The 17880-nt window shown below is 39.2% G+C and overlaps 1 protein-coding gene across 1 annotated transcript in view; it reads left to right on the top strand.

The window, feature by feature from the left end:
* SIDT1 (SID1 transmembrane family, member 1) overlaps window positions 1-17880 on the top strand; it is a 100375-nt gene that overhangs the window by 57103 nt on the left and 25392 nt on the right. Inside the window, exon 10 of the mRNA XM_008584096.1 lies at window positions 4134-4177. Within this exon, the coding sequence (XP_008582318.1) occupies window positions 4134-4177 (44 nt within the window). The remainder of the gene's footprint in view (window positions 1-4133; window positions 4178-17880) is intronic.

The following is a 17880-nucleotide window of genomic DNA, read 5'->3' as shown; positions in this document are numbered from 1 at the left end:
CGTTCGTCTCTTCCATCGCTCTTAGGAAGACTGTTTCTACTCCTGATGTTTTAGATTTTAGGAAGCAGGATTACCCCACTTTAGTTAGCTAGCATGCACTGTCAACATACAAACAGACAAAAAATTAAGCTGATAGCTGGTTATCAGTATCTCTGAAGTTGTTACTCAGCCAAAAGAAGCAAACACAGTTTTGAACAGTTGTGGTATAAGTCTAGCTGCAGATTATTTTGCTACAGCCAAATGCACAAGCATAGATTTTTCCAAATATAGACAAACTGGAAATAGAAATCTGGAGACATAAGAACTATTTGGCATTCTAAATAGAAGAATAGACTGAGGAAAATGATAATAGGAAAACTCTTCTTTCATCGAACTAAGCAAAAAAATAGGTTTTCTACAAGACCATATGAAACCAGTCCTCTCAGCGTAATGCCATTTACATGATGAATCCCCTATATCTTATTATCAGTACATGTGGAGTTTGACATGCTATGAGAGAAGGATGAAAAATATTGATAAGAGACATGGCCCCTGCCCTCAGGGAGGTAAGACACTTTTATCATGCATTGGCCTGAACCTAAACACTATTCCCTGCATATCCCCCAGCCCTAATCCATTTAACATGTATATATTTATTGAAGCCGCTACAATATATGTGCAGGCCCTGCATACATGTTCTCTTATTTGTTCTTCTCAATCACCCTGCCAGACATTGAGTCCACACTGCCCAATCCTGGATACTCATCCTTTCCTTTGATTCTTGCATTAATCATCCATCGCCACAATAATGCTGCATTAAATAAATAAATAAACAAACAAACCTCCAATGGCAGGCATACACCAATAAATATTTGAGTTTGCTCACAAATCTATGGGTCAGCTAGATGGTGCTGCTAATCTGGCTGGGCTTGGAGATCTCAGCTGGGTGTGGTCACAGTGTGCGATCCACTGGCAAGTCAGCTAAGAGCTGGCTCTTCTAGGCTGGCCTCAAGTTCATTTGGTCTCTCATCCTCCCACAGGCTAGCCTGGGCTTATTGTATCTCCAAGAGACATAGCAGAAGAGTTCATGACCTCCTTAAGATGTAGGTTTAGAAGTAGCACAATATCACTTCCCCCTCATTTCTGTTGGACAAAACAAGCCATGAGGTCAGTCCAGACATAGGAGATGAAGATACAGACCCCACCTTTCAACTGAAGGAGCTGGATTCAAGATGAGGTGCGGCTGTTTTTGCTCTTTTTTCCCTTTGTCACTGGCTACTGCCTGCCTCATCCTAGCTTTGTAAATTAACTCTTCTAATGAGTAATTTTATCTGTTCCAAAATCTAGGACAAATGTGGGTAAAGCCTGTTAATACAAACACATAATCCAAGCTCATCGTCTTCTATGAGTCCATATAATTGCTTTCCAGTCAATATCACTAAAATTATTAAGAAGGAATTTCACAGCCTCATTTGCCAGCTACAACAGTCGGGCCAAATCATTACCGCTCTCCTTAATGATATGCCATGTTAATTGAACAAATATTTCCTTATCATGTGCCAGGCGCTGTCCCAGAGGTTAGACATACAGTTGTGAACAAGGCACTCTAGATCCCTGCTCTAATAGGACTTGCATTGTAGAGGGGAAAAACATACAAGCAAGTAAGCAATTAATAAAGAAAATAATTCCAGTAGTGGCAGGAAGAGAATAAACACAGCAGTGTGACAGAGAACGATGGTTGGGGAAGCTACTTTAGATTTGATTTGGTCAGCAGGGAAGGCCTCTCAGAAATGAGACCGGAATGGCAAGAAGGAGCCAGCCATGTGAGGATCTGAGGAGAGAGTGGCCCAGGCAGAGAGCAAGAGCAAAGCCCCTGAGGTAGGGAAGAGTTTGGTGTGTTTAGGAACAAAAGAGCTATGAAGAGAAGTTCTTCTACCAAATATACCAGAATCTGTGTGCAACTTGAAGAGCTCCCATCTGGAAGTAAATAAGAGCATGTACCAAAACATGAGTGCTTCTGGCCCCCAACTTTCCTCCCTCACCACTGCAACCTCACATTCAAAAGGAAGGCTTATGTGGGGAGAAGAGAATAATTCACATTTGAATTTTTGATAGACATTCCCAAATGGTATACCAGGTTTGTAAATAGCAACTTTATTGACACATAATTCATAGACCACAAAAAACGTTCCTTTAAAGTACACAACTCAGTGGTTTTTAGTATATTCACTGTTGCACAGTCATTACCACTATCTAATTTCAGAATATTTTCATCAATCCAATAAGAAACCCTGAGTTCAACAAGGTTTTAGGATACAAGATCAATATACAAAAATCAATTGTATTTCTATACACTAGCAATGAACAATCCAAAAATAAAATGAAGAAAACAATTCCATTTACAAAAAGTGTCAAAAATAATAAAATACTTAAGAATAAATTTAACAAGGGTAAGACCTGTACATTGAAAACTTATAAAACATTGTTGAAAGAAATTAAAGAACTAAATAAACAGAAACACATCCTGTGTTTACAGATTGGAAAAGTAGATAGAATAATGGCTCCCAAAAGATGTCCACCTTTTAATCACCAGAACCAATGAATATGTTACCTTACATAGCTAAAGAGACTTCACAGACATGATAAAGTTATGAAGAATACCTTGGATTATCTACTTGTGTATTAGTACATTTCTGATGCTAGGAACAAAATATATGGAACTGGGTAATTCATAAGAAAATGAAATTTATTGCTTATAGTTTCTGAGGCTGGGAAGTCCAAAGTCCAGGGAACACATTTGGTGATGGTATTCTTTGTTGGTGGCTTTACGGCAATGCAGGGGTCTCACATGGCAGAAAATGGTGGAGCAGAGAAGGAGAAACTCTCACACACTCGCCTTTTAAATCCCTTAGAGTCATGCCCCTGACCACCATTATTAATCCATTTACCATGACATCGCACTACAATCTAATCACCTCTTTGAGGCCCCACCTTTCAATTACCATAATAAGATTTCCCACCTTCAACATTACAGTAGGGATTAAGCTTTAATGTATGGACATTAGGGGACACAATTCAATCAATCCATAGCAACATGGCCCTAATGTATTCACAAGAGTCCTGTAAGAGGGAGACAAGAAGGTCAAAGGCAGAAAAGGTGGAGATATGATGAAGGAAGAGATTGGAGTGATGTACTTTGAAGATGGAGAAAGTCAAGGCCGTGAATCAAGAAACACAGGCTGCTTCTGGAAGCTTGAAAAGGCAGCTGTGGAAAACAGTTCAAAAAAAAGTTAAATATATGAGGGTAATTCAAAAAGTTCATGGAAAGATTCATATTATTTTTAATTCTATTTTTCCATGAACTTTTAAAAGTACCCAGAAATTTCACTCCTAGGTATATGCCCAAGAGAATTGAAGACTTATGTTCATACAAAAACTTGTATACAAATATTCATAGCAATGTTATTAATGTTAGCCAAAAAGTGGAAACAACCAAAATGTCCATCAAATAGAAACAAATAAATGAAATGTGGTATATACATACAATGGAATATTACTCAGCTATAAGAAGACAGAAGTAATGATACATTGTACAACATGGATAAACCTTGAAAACATTATGCTAAGTTAAAAGAAGCCCATCAAAAAGTTCACATATAATGTGGTTCCATTTATATGAAATGTCCAGAACAGGCAAATTTATAGACACAGAAAATAGATTAGTGGTTGCTAGGACCTGGGGACAGTGGGGAATGGGGAGTGACTGTTAATGGGTTTGGGATAAGTTGCACAATTATGTTACCACACTAAAATTCACTGAATTGTATACTTTAAAGGGTGAATTTTATGGTATGTAAATTATATCTGGAAGCTAATGAATGAATGAATGAATGAATGAATATGCCTAGGAATGGGATTTCTGGGTCACGTTGTAACTCTATGTTTAACTTTTTGAGGAATTACTAAACTGTTTTCCAAAGTGACTACATCATTTTACATTCCCACGAGCAATGTATCAAGTTGCAGTTTCCTCATACCCAAAGGCCCATTTTTAAGAGATCCTAGCAGACAAATCTGCAACAAAATCTATAGAAAACAAATGTAAAACGCTGAGGTTTTCACTGTCTTACCCATGTATATGTGCTTATTTGCAGGTTTCAGAGAAAATCCATCAATGGAAGCTTTGGTTCCAATGACGGTAAGAAAAATACCTGGTTTCAGTTCAACATTATGTTGAATAGTGTGTCAACATCCTACTTGGTACTTCTTTTGTCTTTCTGCCTTTTGCATTTACAAACCCTACCTTGATTCCTATCCCACAGAGTAGTCTAATCTTCGGTGTTTGTTATGGAAAGCAGAGCTAGTAAGAGCCAATTGTATAGTTGGTAATTGTAACTTCTAAGAACTTATATTTAACTTATATTTATTTATATTTTATAATTATAACTTCTAAGAGCCTAAGTCAGTATGAGTTATTCAGTGCTCATAAGCTATTTGGCATTAGAGTGATAGTTTGGAAAAGAAATGATGAAGTGGGATTTGATTTCTAAGTCACATGTAGCAGATGTTTACTTATGTATTTTCTACTCTTAAATTTATCTGCAGAATCTTAGAAAGATACAAACTCACCCCTGCCCCCTCCAGCAGGAATATTTTTCTCTTTTCTAAAGGAGTTGCTTTTCTTTTTCTTCTTTTAACTTTTGTCTTTCTCAACGTCAGCATGTCTATTTTTCTAGCCACCCAAGTACTTTGCTTTAATAAACATTCAGCTGCCAATATGAAAGACTATAAAAGAACACCTGCTCTCATGGTTTTAAAATGCAAGGTTCTACTTTCTCTTTTACGCATAAGATGATTAAATAAATTTCTCTCCTCTCTAGATCTCATCCCTTTTCCTACAGGGCTCTCCAGGTTTTGCTATTATTTTAGCCCCAGTTAAACTTAGAAAGCCCAGTTGGTTGGATCCCATTGAGTGCTCTGTGAATGGATGATCTATTATTTTTTATTATACAAGTGAAGGCATTTTATTATTGTAAAAATTATTAAAGGAATTCCATGTTTGGAAGCGTCTCCTGAACATTGACACATAATTGGACAGAGCTGGGACTTGAGCCAAATCGCTGTTCAAGGTCAGGAAGTCTCTGAAAATTGGATAAGAGCCAGAAGCACCCTTCAGATGGCAAGCAGAAATGAATGACTTACCAGAAAAGTAAAGATGTATCAGTTAGAATTCATGTGGCTGCAAGTGAGAACAGCAACACCAATGACAACGTATATCTCAAACACACTTGAACAGTAAAGAAGCTTCTATCCCTGGAAGTTGAACAGAAGGATGGGATCCAGGATTGATTGAGTCCAGAGGCTCCAGTTCATTTCCCTGCCATTCCCTTGGCTCTGCTTTACTCCCAGTGCTAGTGGTGAGATGAGTCAGGGCTCACACCCTCATCTGACAACATCAGAGAGACTTTCTCAGAAGCTTCCAGCAACTTCTCCTCATGTTTCATTGGCCTAGAGTGGATAATATTTATTATTAAACCAGTTACTGCAAAGGAATATATTTGCCTACACATCAAACAAACCTACTTTTAGCATTAGGGTGAAGTTGTCTTTCTCTAAGACCAGAGTTTCTCAAACTCAACATTATTGACATTACAAGCCAGATAATACTTTGTTGTTGGGGGCTATCCTGTACATTGTAGAATGTTTAACAGCATCCTTCACCTTTACCAGTAGCACATTTCCTCTTTATGACAACTAAAAATGCCTCCAGACATTGCCACATGTCCTCTTGGGTGCAAAACTGTCCCCAGTCTCCTCTCCCTGCTGGAGAACCACTGACTTAAACACATCAACAGCCAGGCACAAGTGAGGATACCTGAAAAAAATGCCAGCTTAGTTAGGAAGTAGAGAACAGGAATGTTCACCACAAATGGCTTTGAAAGAGGAGAAAATAAGGAAACTTTGCAATGCAGAGAGGCTACAAGGAAAGACGGGACCACCTGCCTCCAAGTCACCGGACCACTAGTGAGCCAATACCTAGATGCTGAAACAAGAGCAGGAGAAGACACGCTTGGCCCAAGGGAAGAACCAGTTAGTGATTCTTTTAGGCATATGGAACAGAGCATTGAGAAACCAGCCAGGGGCAACAGGCAGAGGCAAGTGGGGGCCATATCTGAAATGGTCCCTGAAAAGGTCTTTCTCTTCCAAGGCCAGAATCAGTGTGAGTGTGTGGCACGGAGAGTTCAATGGATCTCCGAGCTACGGGAAATACCCTAGGGGCTAGTGGCCAGAGGAAAATGCCAGGAGCAGCATCTGAAAGGGCAAGGGGAACCCACTATACTTGGCATGGTGTCTCCCCAAGTCATTGTGGAGCCAGACATCTAAGGAACTTGGCCTAATGCTTTTATTTTAGGTATGACTGAGGTGGAGGAAACGGAGCCAGGTCCCTATAAGTTGCCAAATTGATGGCAGCTCTGTTTTAGGTAATCATAAGAAAACTGAAAATTCAGAAAATCTGTAGGCTACTCTGCATTTGTTTTCCTTTGATATGCCTGCAGTTCTTTAATTAAGCTGTGTTTGAAAATGTCAACATTGGCTCAAACTGTACTAAATAAGCAAAGGGATTTCTTCCATACTTCATGAGTTGATGAAGGAGATAAGACCCTGGAGCCTGGGTGAGGTGGAAATAGTGTTGGTAAAGAGCTGCTCCAGAGGCCTGGAAAGGGATTTTTTACTGGGGTATGAATGGCTGGAAACAGTATTCTCCAATCATCATTAATATTAAAGGCAGGGGGCCCCTGCGACAATCTCAGGGGTACTGGGAAAGGCTCTATGTTCTAAAGACATTTCCTCTACTGGATCTGTCGGTGGAGAAACCCTGCATTTCATGGCATTATCAAAGAGCCTCTACAGAAGCTCAGTTACAAACTGAGAAGAGAGATATGAAGCCTCCTTACAGGCCTTGGGGACCACATGCACTGCCACTGTGAACTTGAGGTGCAGCATAAAAGGCAGTTACTTTCTCACATGAGAGAATTGACAAGCCTGATGAGGCTGTAGATTTAAGAACCAACTGGCCAGCCAAATCCTCCCTTGGACAGAGCCGTTACTAAATCAGCCTCTCAGCGAAAAGCAGAGTCCCGTGGGGATCAAACAAGTAGTGCATTGAGTCTTGAAGACTCAGGGAACAGGGGCCAACATCGGGCTCTGCGACAATGGGTCTCAAAGTCTAGTCCTGGCTGTCTACTCTTCTTTTTCCAAATTTACTTGACTTTGCTGGCCCAGTTTTTTCTTCTAGAGGAATTTTACTTTTACATCCCTCTGCAAAGATTATTGGCTTTCTTCACCCTCTCCTCAACTGTTAAAACAAAACCTGGGACTAGCTGGGTAGGTAGCTAACTGGTATAAAAATCAAATTCATGATAGCTTGTTTACATCTTTCTGACTCCCTCTTCAGCTTCCAATCTCCTGAGTGAGTCTTCAGAGACAGAAGGGGGCAGGACAGCTACGAATACAAAGTCCCTAAAGATCTAAATACGTTCAAATGAAATGAAAACTTTCTCTTCACATGGGGCATAAAAAGCAAGAATGCAAGCACATCGTTTTGTGTTAGTGAAGTAGACAGATGGCAAGGAGCTCATGCTCAGAGAAAAACATACCAAAACAAGTTTCCTCATTAACGGGAGACCATTCACAATCTTATATGTCTGCCATTCCCAGCCAGAACATCTTGGTCTGTCCTATAAGCTGATAGTTAGTGTTTAATTCTGCTTTCCAAATATGATACAGTCAAATATAGATATGGCTTGTCTTCCAAGATAAAACTTGAAGTTTGGGAGGAAATGCTTTGGTTTTTGCATCCTTAAAAGGCCTTCGATGTAAGCAAAATTAACAGAATACTGTTATCCCATGTTGGCCAATCTCATTTAAATTGTGCATATGAAAGTCCACCGAGTTAAAGCATTTGTACGTGCTGGCAGTTTTATTGCACATGAAAATCCTGTGCTTTTGTCCATCACAGAGCCCACAGTGCTGCAGTTGCCTCAAAGTGAACAGGGCCAGCAACTACACCAAAACTGTGTCATGCTCAATTGTGAGCCAGAGCAGAGTACAGAAATCAGTGACTCACCGAAGTCTGAACAGACCTACACAGCTGGCTTTTTCATTTTAATGAAGTTGCCACCTAACAAAACAGTGATCGTTTTTGTTTATTCACTGGCTTTAATTTTAGATTTCTTTTTTTCTTTTGATTACACATACACAAAACATTGGCTCCCATGAACCATTTCAACCTCTTGCCACAAATGAGCTCGAGTGTTTTCCTATGCACAGTTCTGCTTCCCACATCAGAGGCCTTTCCAGTAACACCAAAATGCTCAAAATTGGGGGTTTTATGATTTTGGTGTCATTCTTCATTTACTATGTATAAATCCAATAATTTTTTTAAATTACATTTCAAACAGGAGACATAGGTTAATGGTTAAAAATGGGGGACTTAAGCTTAAAACAGGAAAGTGTAAAAGATACTGAGGGAAAGTAAAAGACTACAGTATCACTCAGCAATAAGACCAACACAGGGGTTACTAGGAAACTCCCCACAATTCACTGAACAGAAAGAAGATGCAGCATGACCTACTCCAACAAGGAATCATTGGCAAGCAGCAGCAGTCCTTCTAAAAAGTAAAGGTTTTACTTACTTTTTAAAAATACACGTTTATTAAAGTGGAGATGCAAATGAGCCTCAACCTCCTTGGCTCTTGTGAAAGATATTCTGGAGCACTGCATGAAAGTAACACATTTGCTGCCAAATATTTCTATTTTGAAGGAAAGTTCCCATTTTTTTCCAATTAAGAAGACAAGTTTTGCAGTACTTATACACAATGGAATATTACTCAGCCTTTAAAAAGAAGGAGATACTGCCATTTGCAACATGTCCTGCATGGATGAACCTGTAGTACATTATGCTAAGCGAAATAATAAGATACAAATAAAAATACTGGATAGCCTCACTTATATATGGAATCCTTTTTCTAAAGGTCAAAAACATAGCAACAGAGTAAACCAATGGTTACCAGGGGCAGGGAGGAAGAAAAAATGGGTAGGTGCAGGTAAAGGGCACAAACTTGCAGTTATGTAAGATGAATAAGTCTAATGATCTAATGTGTAGCAGGAGGAATATAGTTAATAATATTGTATTCTATACTGAAAATTTGTTTAGAGAGTAGATTTTAGGTGCTCTTACTATTAAAAAAAAGATAACTACGGAGGTGATGAATATGTTAATTTGCTTACCTGCAGTAAACATTTCACTATGTATATGTGTATCAAAACATCATAACATATGCCTTAAATATACACAATAAAAAATTTATAAAAAAATGATAAGTCTTAATTGAGAACGATACTACAAACCACTATCCATCCACTGAGTTTCAGGACAAATTACTTGATCTCTCAGCACCTCCCTTTATCATCTTTGAAATGGTGATAATAATAGTATCCACCTCTTAGGGTTATTGAAAAGTAAATTCTTGGAAAGAATTTTTAAAAGTGTCTGACACACAGTAGGTTTTCAGTAAACATTAGTCAGCAGTAGTAGTAGTAGCAGCAGCAGTAGCAGCAGTAGTAATAGTAAAAAAAGCCTTAGTAGCAGTACTAGTGGTGGTGGTGATAGTAGTAGTACTTGTTAAAATCAATAGGAGCAGTAGCAGAAGAACCAGCAAAGCTGTGTGCTGTAACTATGACCAAATCTGCCCTAACTCAAAAAGAGTCAGTTGAATAGTACATGACATCTTTACATAACACTGTTTTTGTGCTCAAAAGATTTGATCTTTCATACCTAAGAGCCTGAGAGTATTCTGCTTCTTTACCATGAATTTGGATGAAAAGCATAAATAGAATTGGCACCATGTTACATAGTTATGGGTTGGCCCAAGAAAGGCCAGGGGACACCTAATTTCTCTAAATAATAAGAAATATGCCAAGGGATCTCCAAGTCTAGTGTGAAAGCTAATTCTAAGTGTCAACTTGATTACATTAAGGAATACCAAGAAACCTGGCAAAGCTATCTTTCTAGGTATGTCCTTGAAGGTGTTTCCAGAAGAGGTTAGCATGAGAATCTGAGTGGATTGGGTGGGAAAGATCCGCCCTTGATATGGGCAGGAACCATCCAATCTGCTGGGGGTGCCCAGAAAGAACAAAAAACAGAAAAAAAGGTGTATCTCTCACTCTATCTGCTGGAGCTGTGATAATTCTTCTCGCTGTCTACGGATATCAGAGCTTGAGACTCTTCAGCTTTGGGGTTCCAGGTTTTACACGAAGGACACCACTGGCTTCCCTGATTCTGACAACTTCAGACTTAAATTGAGACATGCTACTGGTATCCAGTTTGCAGATGGCCTATCATGGGACTTCTCTTCACAATTGCAACAATGCTGGGGAGAATGCATTCTGAAGGTCAAAGTCTGTATTCTGAGGGACCTTGGAACAGTCTTATCTACTGAGATATCTGCATTAGCCAAAAGCTGTGTCCAGCTAAGCCAAGTCTTAGCCAAACTGCCAAAAGGAAATTGAGTCTCCAAGACCATTAGATTTGTCACCCACCACTTGGCTAAGGGTTTCAAATTTAGGATTTAATTATTTTTCTAATAAAGAAAATGAATAGGCACAGAAGGTATTTAAAAACATGATAAAGCCTACAAAGTTGGCTTGCAAGGAGCTGTGGGCAGCCCCCACCACCTGGCAGAAGGCAGGAGCACACGAATGCCAAAAACACCACTTCCAAGCAGATGCTCCATAACAGCCACCACTGTAGCCACTGCTACTGTAAGCATGGCTCAACACAAAATTAGCAGCCATGGCTGCCATGCAGGTGGCCTGCTGCCTACTCAATTGCACTGACACAAAAAGAATCACCAGCGGAGACCAGAAAAAGAAGTCTCTTTCCTCAAAGCCCACTCCAGAGTAATAGAAGAAGCAACTGCTCCACCAGATGACCAGACATCAACATAGAGATACTAGAAATATGAAAAAACAATACAATATGACACCACCAAAAAAATACAGTAGTTCTCAAATACCAGACCCTGTAGCACAGGAAACCCTTGAAATTACTGAAAAGGAATTCTGAGTAATCTTTTTTAAAAAAAATAATAAATTTATTTTTGGAGCAGTTTTAGGTTCACAGCAAAACTGAATGAAAAGTACAGAGATAACACATATACCCCCCGTCCCTACACAAACACAACCTTCCCACTATAGTCATTTCACACCAGAGTGCTATATTTGTCACAATTGATCAACCTACATTGACACATCATTATGACTCAAAGTCCATAGTGTACATTGAGGTTCACTCCTGGTGTTGTACATTCTTTGAGTTTTCACAAATGTATAATGACATAAATCTGACACTGTAGTATCATGCAGAATAGTTTCACTGCCCTAAACATCCTCTGTGCTCTACCTATTTATCTATCCCTCCACACTAACCCCAACAACCATTTTTTTTTTTACTGTCTCCATAGTTTTATCTTCCTACAAGATTATATAGAATTTTTTTAATTGAATCATAATTGATTATACATATTTTGGGGGTTCAACATTGACATCTGTTGAAAAATCAATATTATTAGCATATATATTATTACAAATTCTACTTATTCTTTATGCTCTTATCCAATCTGTCTCCATCCCCCCTTCCCTCCCCATTCCCACCTCTGATGACCCTATATTTCTTCTCTCCTTCTGAAAGGGCAATGGTTACTGTGTTGATTTGTTGCCTAGATGCTCTGTCCAGTGCTGAGAGAGATGTGTTCAGGTCCCCCACTATTATCATAGAGTAGATGTTTCTATCACTCTGGAATGGGCTTTGTGGAGAGAGATGTTCTTTTCTTTTCTTTGGTCTCTGCTGGTGACTCTCCTTGTGTCAATGCACTCAAGTGGCTGGTGGACCATCTGCATAGTGGTTGTGGCATCTGACCACTTTTGCAGCAGCTGTGGCTATTGTGGTGGCTGTGGTCACGTGGAAGTGGTGTTTTTAGTGTGTTCCTTGCCTGGTTGCGGGAGGAGGAGTCAGTTCCAGCTCCAAGCCTCGGGACCCCAGGCGGGCCCCATGGAAGCAGTGGCATGGCTGGTTTCAGGAGGAGGGGTTGGCCCTGGTTCCATCTGTTTTTACATTCTAAGGTGTTATTTTAGAGCATTTGGAGGGAGGGGGAGAAAGGAAGGTGGAAGGAAATAGGGTGGGAGAAGGAGGAAGGAGGGGGTCATGGTTGAGGCCAGTGGCACCACCCTCATTCATGCAGGGTAGACCAGGGGGCTTCCAGTGGTGGCTCAGTCATTGCTGGGCTGAATGAAGATGTCAGGAGGGTGTGACTGAAGCCCTCAGCCCCTCACTGCCCCGGCTCAGGAGCCTGGCATGTTTCCTGCAGTGGATTGGTAATCATCACTGGGAAGGGTACAGGTGTCAGGGGGTTGTAGCCAAGGCCTTCAGGCACCCACTGTCCCAGTTTGGGGATCCAGGGTGCTTCCTGTGGTGGCTTGGTGGTCATTGCTGGGCTGATTTTGGGTGTCAGGGGGCATGGATGAGGCCCCCAGCCCTCCCCTCTCCCTGGCTTGGGGGCCCAGGAGGCTTCCAGTCCTTCCAGGTTTTACAGGTGTTCTTTGGTGAAGTGAGACCTTTACTAGTTAATATCAAACTTTGTCTCTGGTCTGTGGGTATTTTGTATTTTCTTTCAGTTCTGTGTTTGATTATTTGCTTTTTCCACCACTTCAACTATGCAGTGGAACTAATTTGTTGTCCTTTGCTTGCTTCTAAAATGGGCAACTTCCTATGAGGACCAACACTTGAGCCATGTGGTTGAACTAAATTGCTGCTTTGCTGCTGCTTCCCTGGGGAAGGCTTTTAGTGCAGCTCAGGTTTTAATGGTTGATTTTGTAGGTACTTCTGGGTCTCGTGAGATCTGGTACACCTGGGTTGTGTGGAAACTCTATTCTGGGCCTGAGTCTTTTCAGTAAACTGCTCTCCCTGCAGTTCTACATTCCTGACCAGTCTACACACTGTGCTAAATGGAGGGCAGATCAGCTGTTCTTGCTGTGTCCCAATGCTACCCCTGAGGGCCCATCTCCCCTACCGCCCAATTCCCAAACACTTCCCATGGGACAGGCCATGCACCAGTCCCTTGTGATGACTCAGTGGCCTCTGAGTGGCTCCTTTTTTCAGTTGTTGTAGCTCCTTGTGCCTAAGTAGGTCCATGGGAACCCTGTTAGTGGTCTTGCTGGCCTGAGGGCCATCAAGGCCCTCTTCTTCCCTGCTGCCTCCAAGCAACTTCATAGGAAGGGCACAGCAGTGGCTTTTGCCAGTTCTTGCTCCATGCACTCACCAGCTCCAGCCTTGAAGCGGCCAGGATTTGAAATGGTGGGAGCGATCCTTTCTCTCTCGTATTGTGGCTTCTCCTGCCTTCATGCACTCTGTAGGTCTCTCCTCCTCTTCCCTTGAGCTCTAGCAGCCCCACCTTGGCTATCATTGCTTTTTAATAGTTGTAAATTGATTGATTTGTAGGGGAGAGTGACACTGAGGACCATCTATTCTGCCATCTTGACCAGAGGCCTCCTGATTAATAATCTTAAGGAAACTCAATGAGATATGAGAAGACTCCATTAGACAACATAATGAAATAAGAAAAAAGTCCAGGATATGAAGGAGGAAATTTACAAAGAGGATTAATAATCTTAAGGAAACTCAATGAGATATGAGAAGACTCCATTAGACAACATAATGAAACAAGAAAAAAGTCCAGGATATGAAGGAGGAAATTTACAAAGAGATTAATACCTTAAAATATAATGTAGCAGAACTTCTGGAACTGAAAGATTCATTCAGCAAAATAAAAAAACACGACCAAGAGCTTAAGCAGCAGGCTAAAGCAAGCAAAAAGAAGACTTTCTGATCTTGAAGATAGTCTTTACAAAATAACCCAGGTGGACAAAAAAAGGGAAAAATAATTTTTAAAATGAAGGATGTCTAAGAGAGCTTACAGACAATGCACAAACATTCAAATCATGAGTGTTCCAGAAAGGGAGGAGAAAGGAAAAGGCATGGAAAGCCTATTCAATGAAATAAAAACAGAAAACTCCCCAGATATAGGGAGAGACATAAACTTTCACATCCAGGAGGCTCAAAGATCCCCAGATTCAATCCAAAAAGATCCTCTCTGAGACACATTGCAGTCAGACTGGCAAAGCTCAAAGACAAAGAGAGAATCCTAAAAGCAGCAAGAGAAATATGTCAAGTCAAGTCTTTAAAAAGAGAACTACCACCAGACTAATAGCACACTTCTCAACAGAAACTTTATAGCCCAGAAGAAAATTAGATGGTATTTTCAAAATACTAAAAGAAAAAAGCTGCCAGCCAAGAATAGTATACCCAGGAAGGCTATCTTTCAGAAATGAGGGAGAAATAGTGTATTTTTCAGACAAAAACTGTAGGAGTTCACCACCACATGACCAGCCCCAGAAGAAATCCTCAAGGGAGTCCTGCATCTGAAATGCAAAAACACAATAATCACTACCACTAATATACAAGAAAGAACAAAACCGACTGGTAGAACAAAAATGCAAAAGAGAAAGACAAAGAAACTAAATCTTACCACTTCAAAAAAACAACAAACATCAAAGACAAACAATAAAAGAGCAAGAAAGGTACAAAAGATATTTAAAACATCCAAATGAAAAATTATAAAATGCTAGGACAATACCTTTCAATAACAACCCTAAATGTCAATGGATTAAATTCCCCACTAAAAGACACAGACTGACTGACTGGACTAAAAAGCTAGACCCAACTATATGCTGTCTTCAAGAGACTCTCCTCATCTGTAAGGATGCACATAGTCTAATAGTGAAGGGATGGGAAAAAATATACAATGCAGATGGAAACTAAAAATGAGCAGGAGTAGCTATTCTTATATCAAATAAAATAGACTTTAAACCAAAAACCCTAAAAAAAGACAAAGGCCACTATATAATGATAAAGGGATCTATCCAGCAAGAAGACATAACAATCATAAATATATATGTACCCAACACTGGAATACCAAGATATATAAAACAAACACTATTAGGCCTAAAGAAAGAGATAGACCCCAATACAGTAATAGTAGGGGACCTGAAAACCCCTCTCTCAGCAGCAGATGGACCACCTAGGCAACAGAAAAAACACAGTATTAAGACCACTCTTTAGACCAATTGGTCCTGGCAGGTATCTACAGAACATTTCATCCAACAATTACAGAATATACATATTCTCATCAGCACATGGAACATTCTCCAAGATAGACCACATATTAGGTCACAATTCAAATCTCAACAAATTTTTAAAAATTGAAATCATTTCAAGTAACTTTTCAGACCACAGCAGATTAAAACTAGAAATCAACAACAAACAAAACTCTGGTAACTATCTAAAGTACATAAAAACTAAACAACATGCTCCTTAACAACCTGTGGGTCCAAGAAATACTTAAACAGGAAGTCAAATTATTTCTTGGAACTAATGAAAATAAAGACACATCATACCAAAACCTGTGGGAGACTGCAAAAGCAGAGAGAAGTTTATTGCAATAAATGCTTACATCAAAGGAATGGAAAGATTTCAAATAAACAACCTAACACTACACCTCAAAGAATTAGAAAAACAGGAACAACCCAATCCCCAAATTAGTAGTCAGAAAGAAATAATTAAGATCAGGACAGAACTAAATGAAATAGAGGCCCACAAAACAATACAAAAGATCAATGAAAAAAAAGTTGGTTTTTTGAGAAGATGAACAAAATAGACAAGCCATTAGCTAGGCTAACTAAAAAGAGAGAAGACCCAAAAAACACAAATCAGAAATGAAAAAGGAAACATTACAACCAATATCACAATATGAAGAATCATTAGAGACTATTATAAACTATTTTCCAACAAATTTGAAAACCTAGAGGAAATGGATAAATTTCTGGACACATACAAACAATGAACTAAACCAAGAAGAAACAGAAAACATGAACAGACCAATAAAAAACAATGAGATTGAAGCAGTAACCAGCAGTCTCCAAACAAAGAAAAGCCCAAGTATGGATGGCTTTACTGCTGACTACTACCAAACCTTTAAAGAGGAATTAATACCAATTCTCTTCAAACTATCCCAAAATATTGAAAGAAGCCATTCTCCCAAAGTCATTCTATGAAGCCAGCATCACCCTGGTAACAAAACCAGACAAAGAAACAGCAAAAAAAGAGTACAGGACAATATCTCTATTGAACATAGATGCAAAAATTTTCAACAAAATATTAGCAAACAGCAAACAACAATGTGTCAAAAAAATTATATACCATGATCAAGTGGGATTCATTCCAGGCATACAAATATAGTTCAACATACACAAGTCACTAAATGAGATACACCACATCAACAAATGCAAGGACAAAAAATACATGATTATCTCAATAGATGCAGAAAAAGCATTTGACAAAATTCAACATCCTTCATGATAAAAAGACCCTCAGAAAATTAGGTGTAGAAGGAAAGTACCTCAAAACAATAAAGTCATATAAGGCAAACTCACCACCAAACCATCCTGAATGGATGATGGAAAAACTTTCAGCTTTTTTCTTAAGAACAAGAGCAAGACAAGGATTCCTACTCTCACTGCTCTTATTTAACATAGTATTAGAAGTACTAGTCAGAGCAAACAGGCAAGAGAAAGAAATAAAGGGTATCCAGATTGGAAAAGATGAAGTCAAACAGTCCCTGTTTGCAAATAACATGATCCTATATAAAGAAAAACCTAAAACCTCTAAGGAAAAACTTAGAGCTGAAAATGGTTTCAGTAAAGTTTCAGAATACAAGTTCAACACAGAAAAATCAGTAGTGTTTGTATACTCCAATAATGAACTAGCAGAAATAGAAATCAAGAAAGCTAGCCCATTTACAATAGCCACAAAAAAATAAAATACCTATGAATCAATTTAACCAAGGAGGTAAACTATCTCTACAATAAGAGCTACAAACCACTGCTGAAACAAATTAAAGAGGACCCAAAAAGATGGAAATATATTCCATGCTCTTGGATTGGAAGAATTAACATTGTGAAAATGTCCATGCTACCCACAGCAATCTATGGATTCAGCACAATCCCTGTCAAAATACCAATAACATTCTTCTCAGAAATAGAAAAAACAATCCTGGTGTTCATATGGAACAACAAAAGATTCCAAACAGCCAAAGCAATCCTGAGCAAAAGAAACAAAGCCAAAGGCATTATACACTACCTCACTTCAAATTATACTACAAAGCTGTAGTAACCAAAACAGCCTGGTACTGGTATAAAAACAGACACTCAGACCTATGGAACAGAATAGAGAACCCAGAAATCAACCCACATACTCGCAACCAACTGATATTTGACAAGGGCAACAGAAGCATACCTTGGGGAAAGGACTGCCTCTTCAATAAGTGATGCTGGGAAAACTGGACATCTGTATGTAGAAGAATGAAATTAGACATGTACCTTTCACCATATACCAAAATCAATTCAAAATGAATTAAAGACTTATATATGACCTGAAACTACAAAATTGCTAAAAGAAAATATAGGGGAAACACTTCAGGGAGTAGGACTGGGCAAAGGTTTTATGAACAAGATCCCAAAAGCACAGGCAACAAAAGAAAATATAAACAAATGGGATTATATCAAACTAAAAAGCTTCTGGACAGCAAAAGAAACAACAGAGCAAAAAGACAACCTATAGAATGGTAGGAAATACTATGCATCTGACAAGGGATTAATATCCAGAGTACACAAGGAATTCAAACAACTTAACATTAAAAAAAAACAAGTAACCTGATGAAAAAATGC

This window comes from Galeopterus variegatus, unplaced genomic scaffold (genome assembly GCF_000696425.1).
Source record: "Galeopterus variegatus unplaced genomic scaffold, G_variegatus-3.0.2 Scaffold3145, whole genome shotgun sequence".
Classification (NCBI taxonomy): Eukaryota; Metazoa; Chordata; class Mammalia; order Dermoptera; family Cynocephalidae; genus Galeopterus; species Galeopterus variegatus.
Note: the sequence above shows the minus strand (reverse complement) of the source record. Positions and strands in the feature narration are given on the sequence as shown.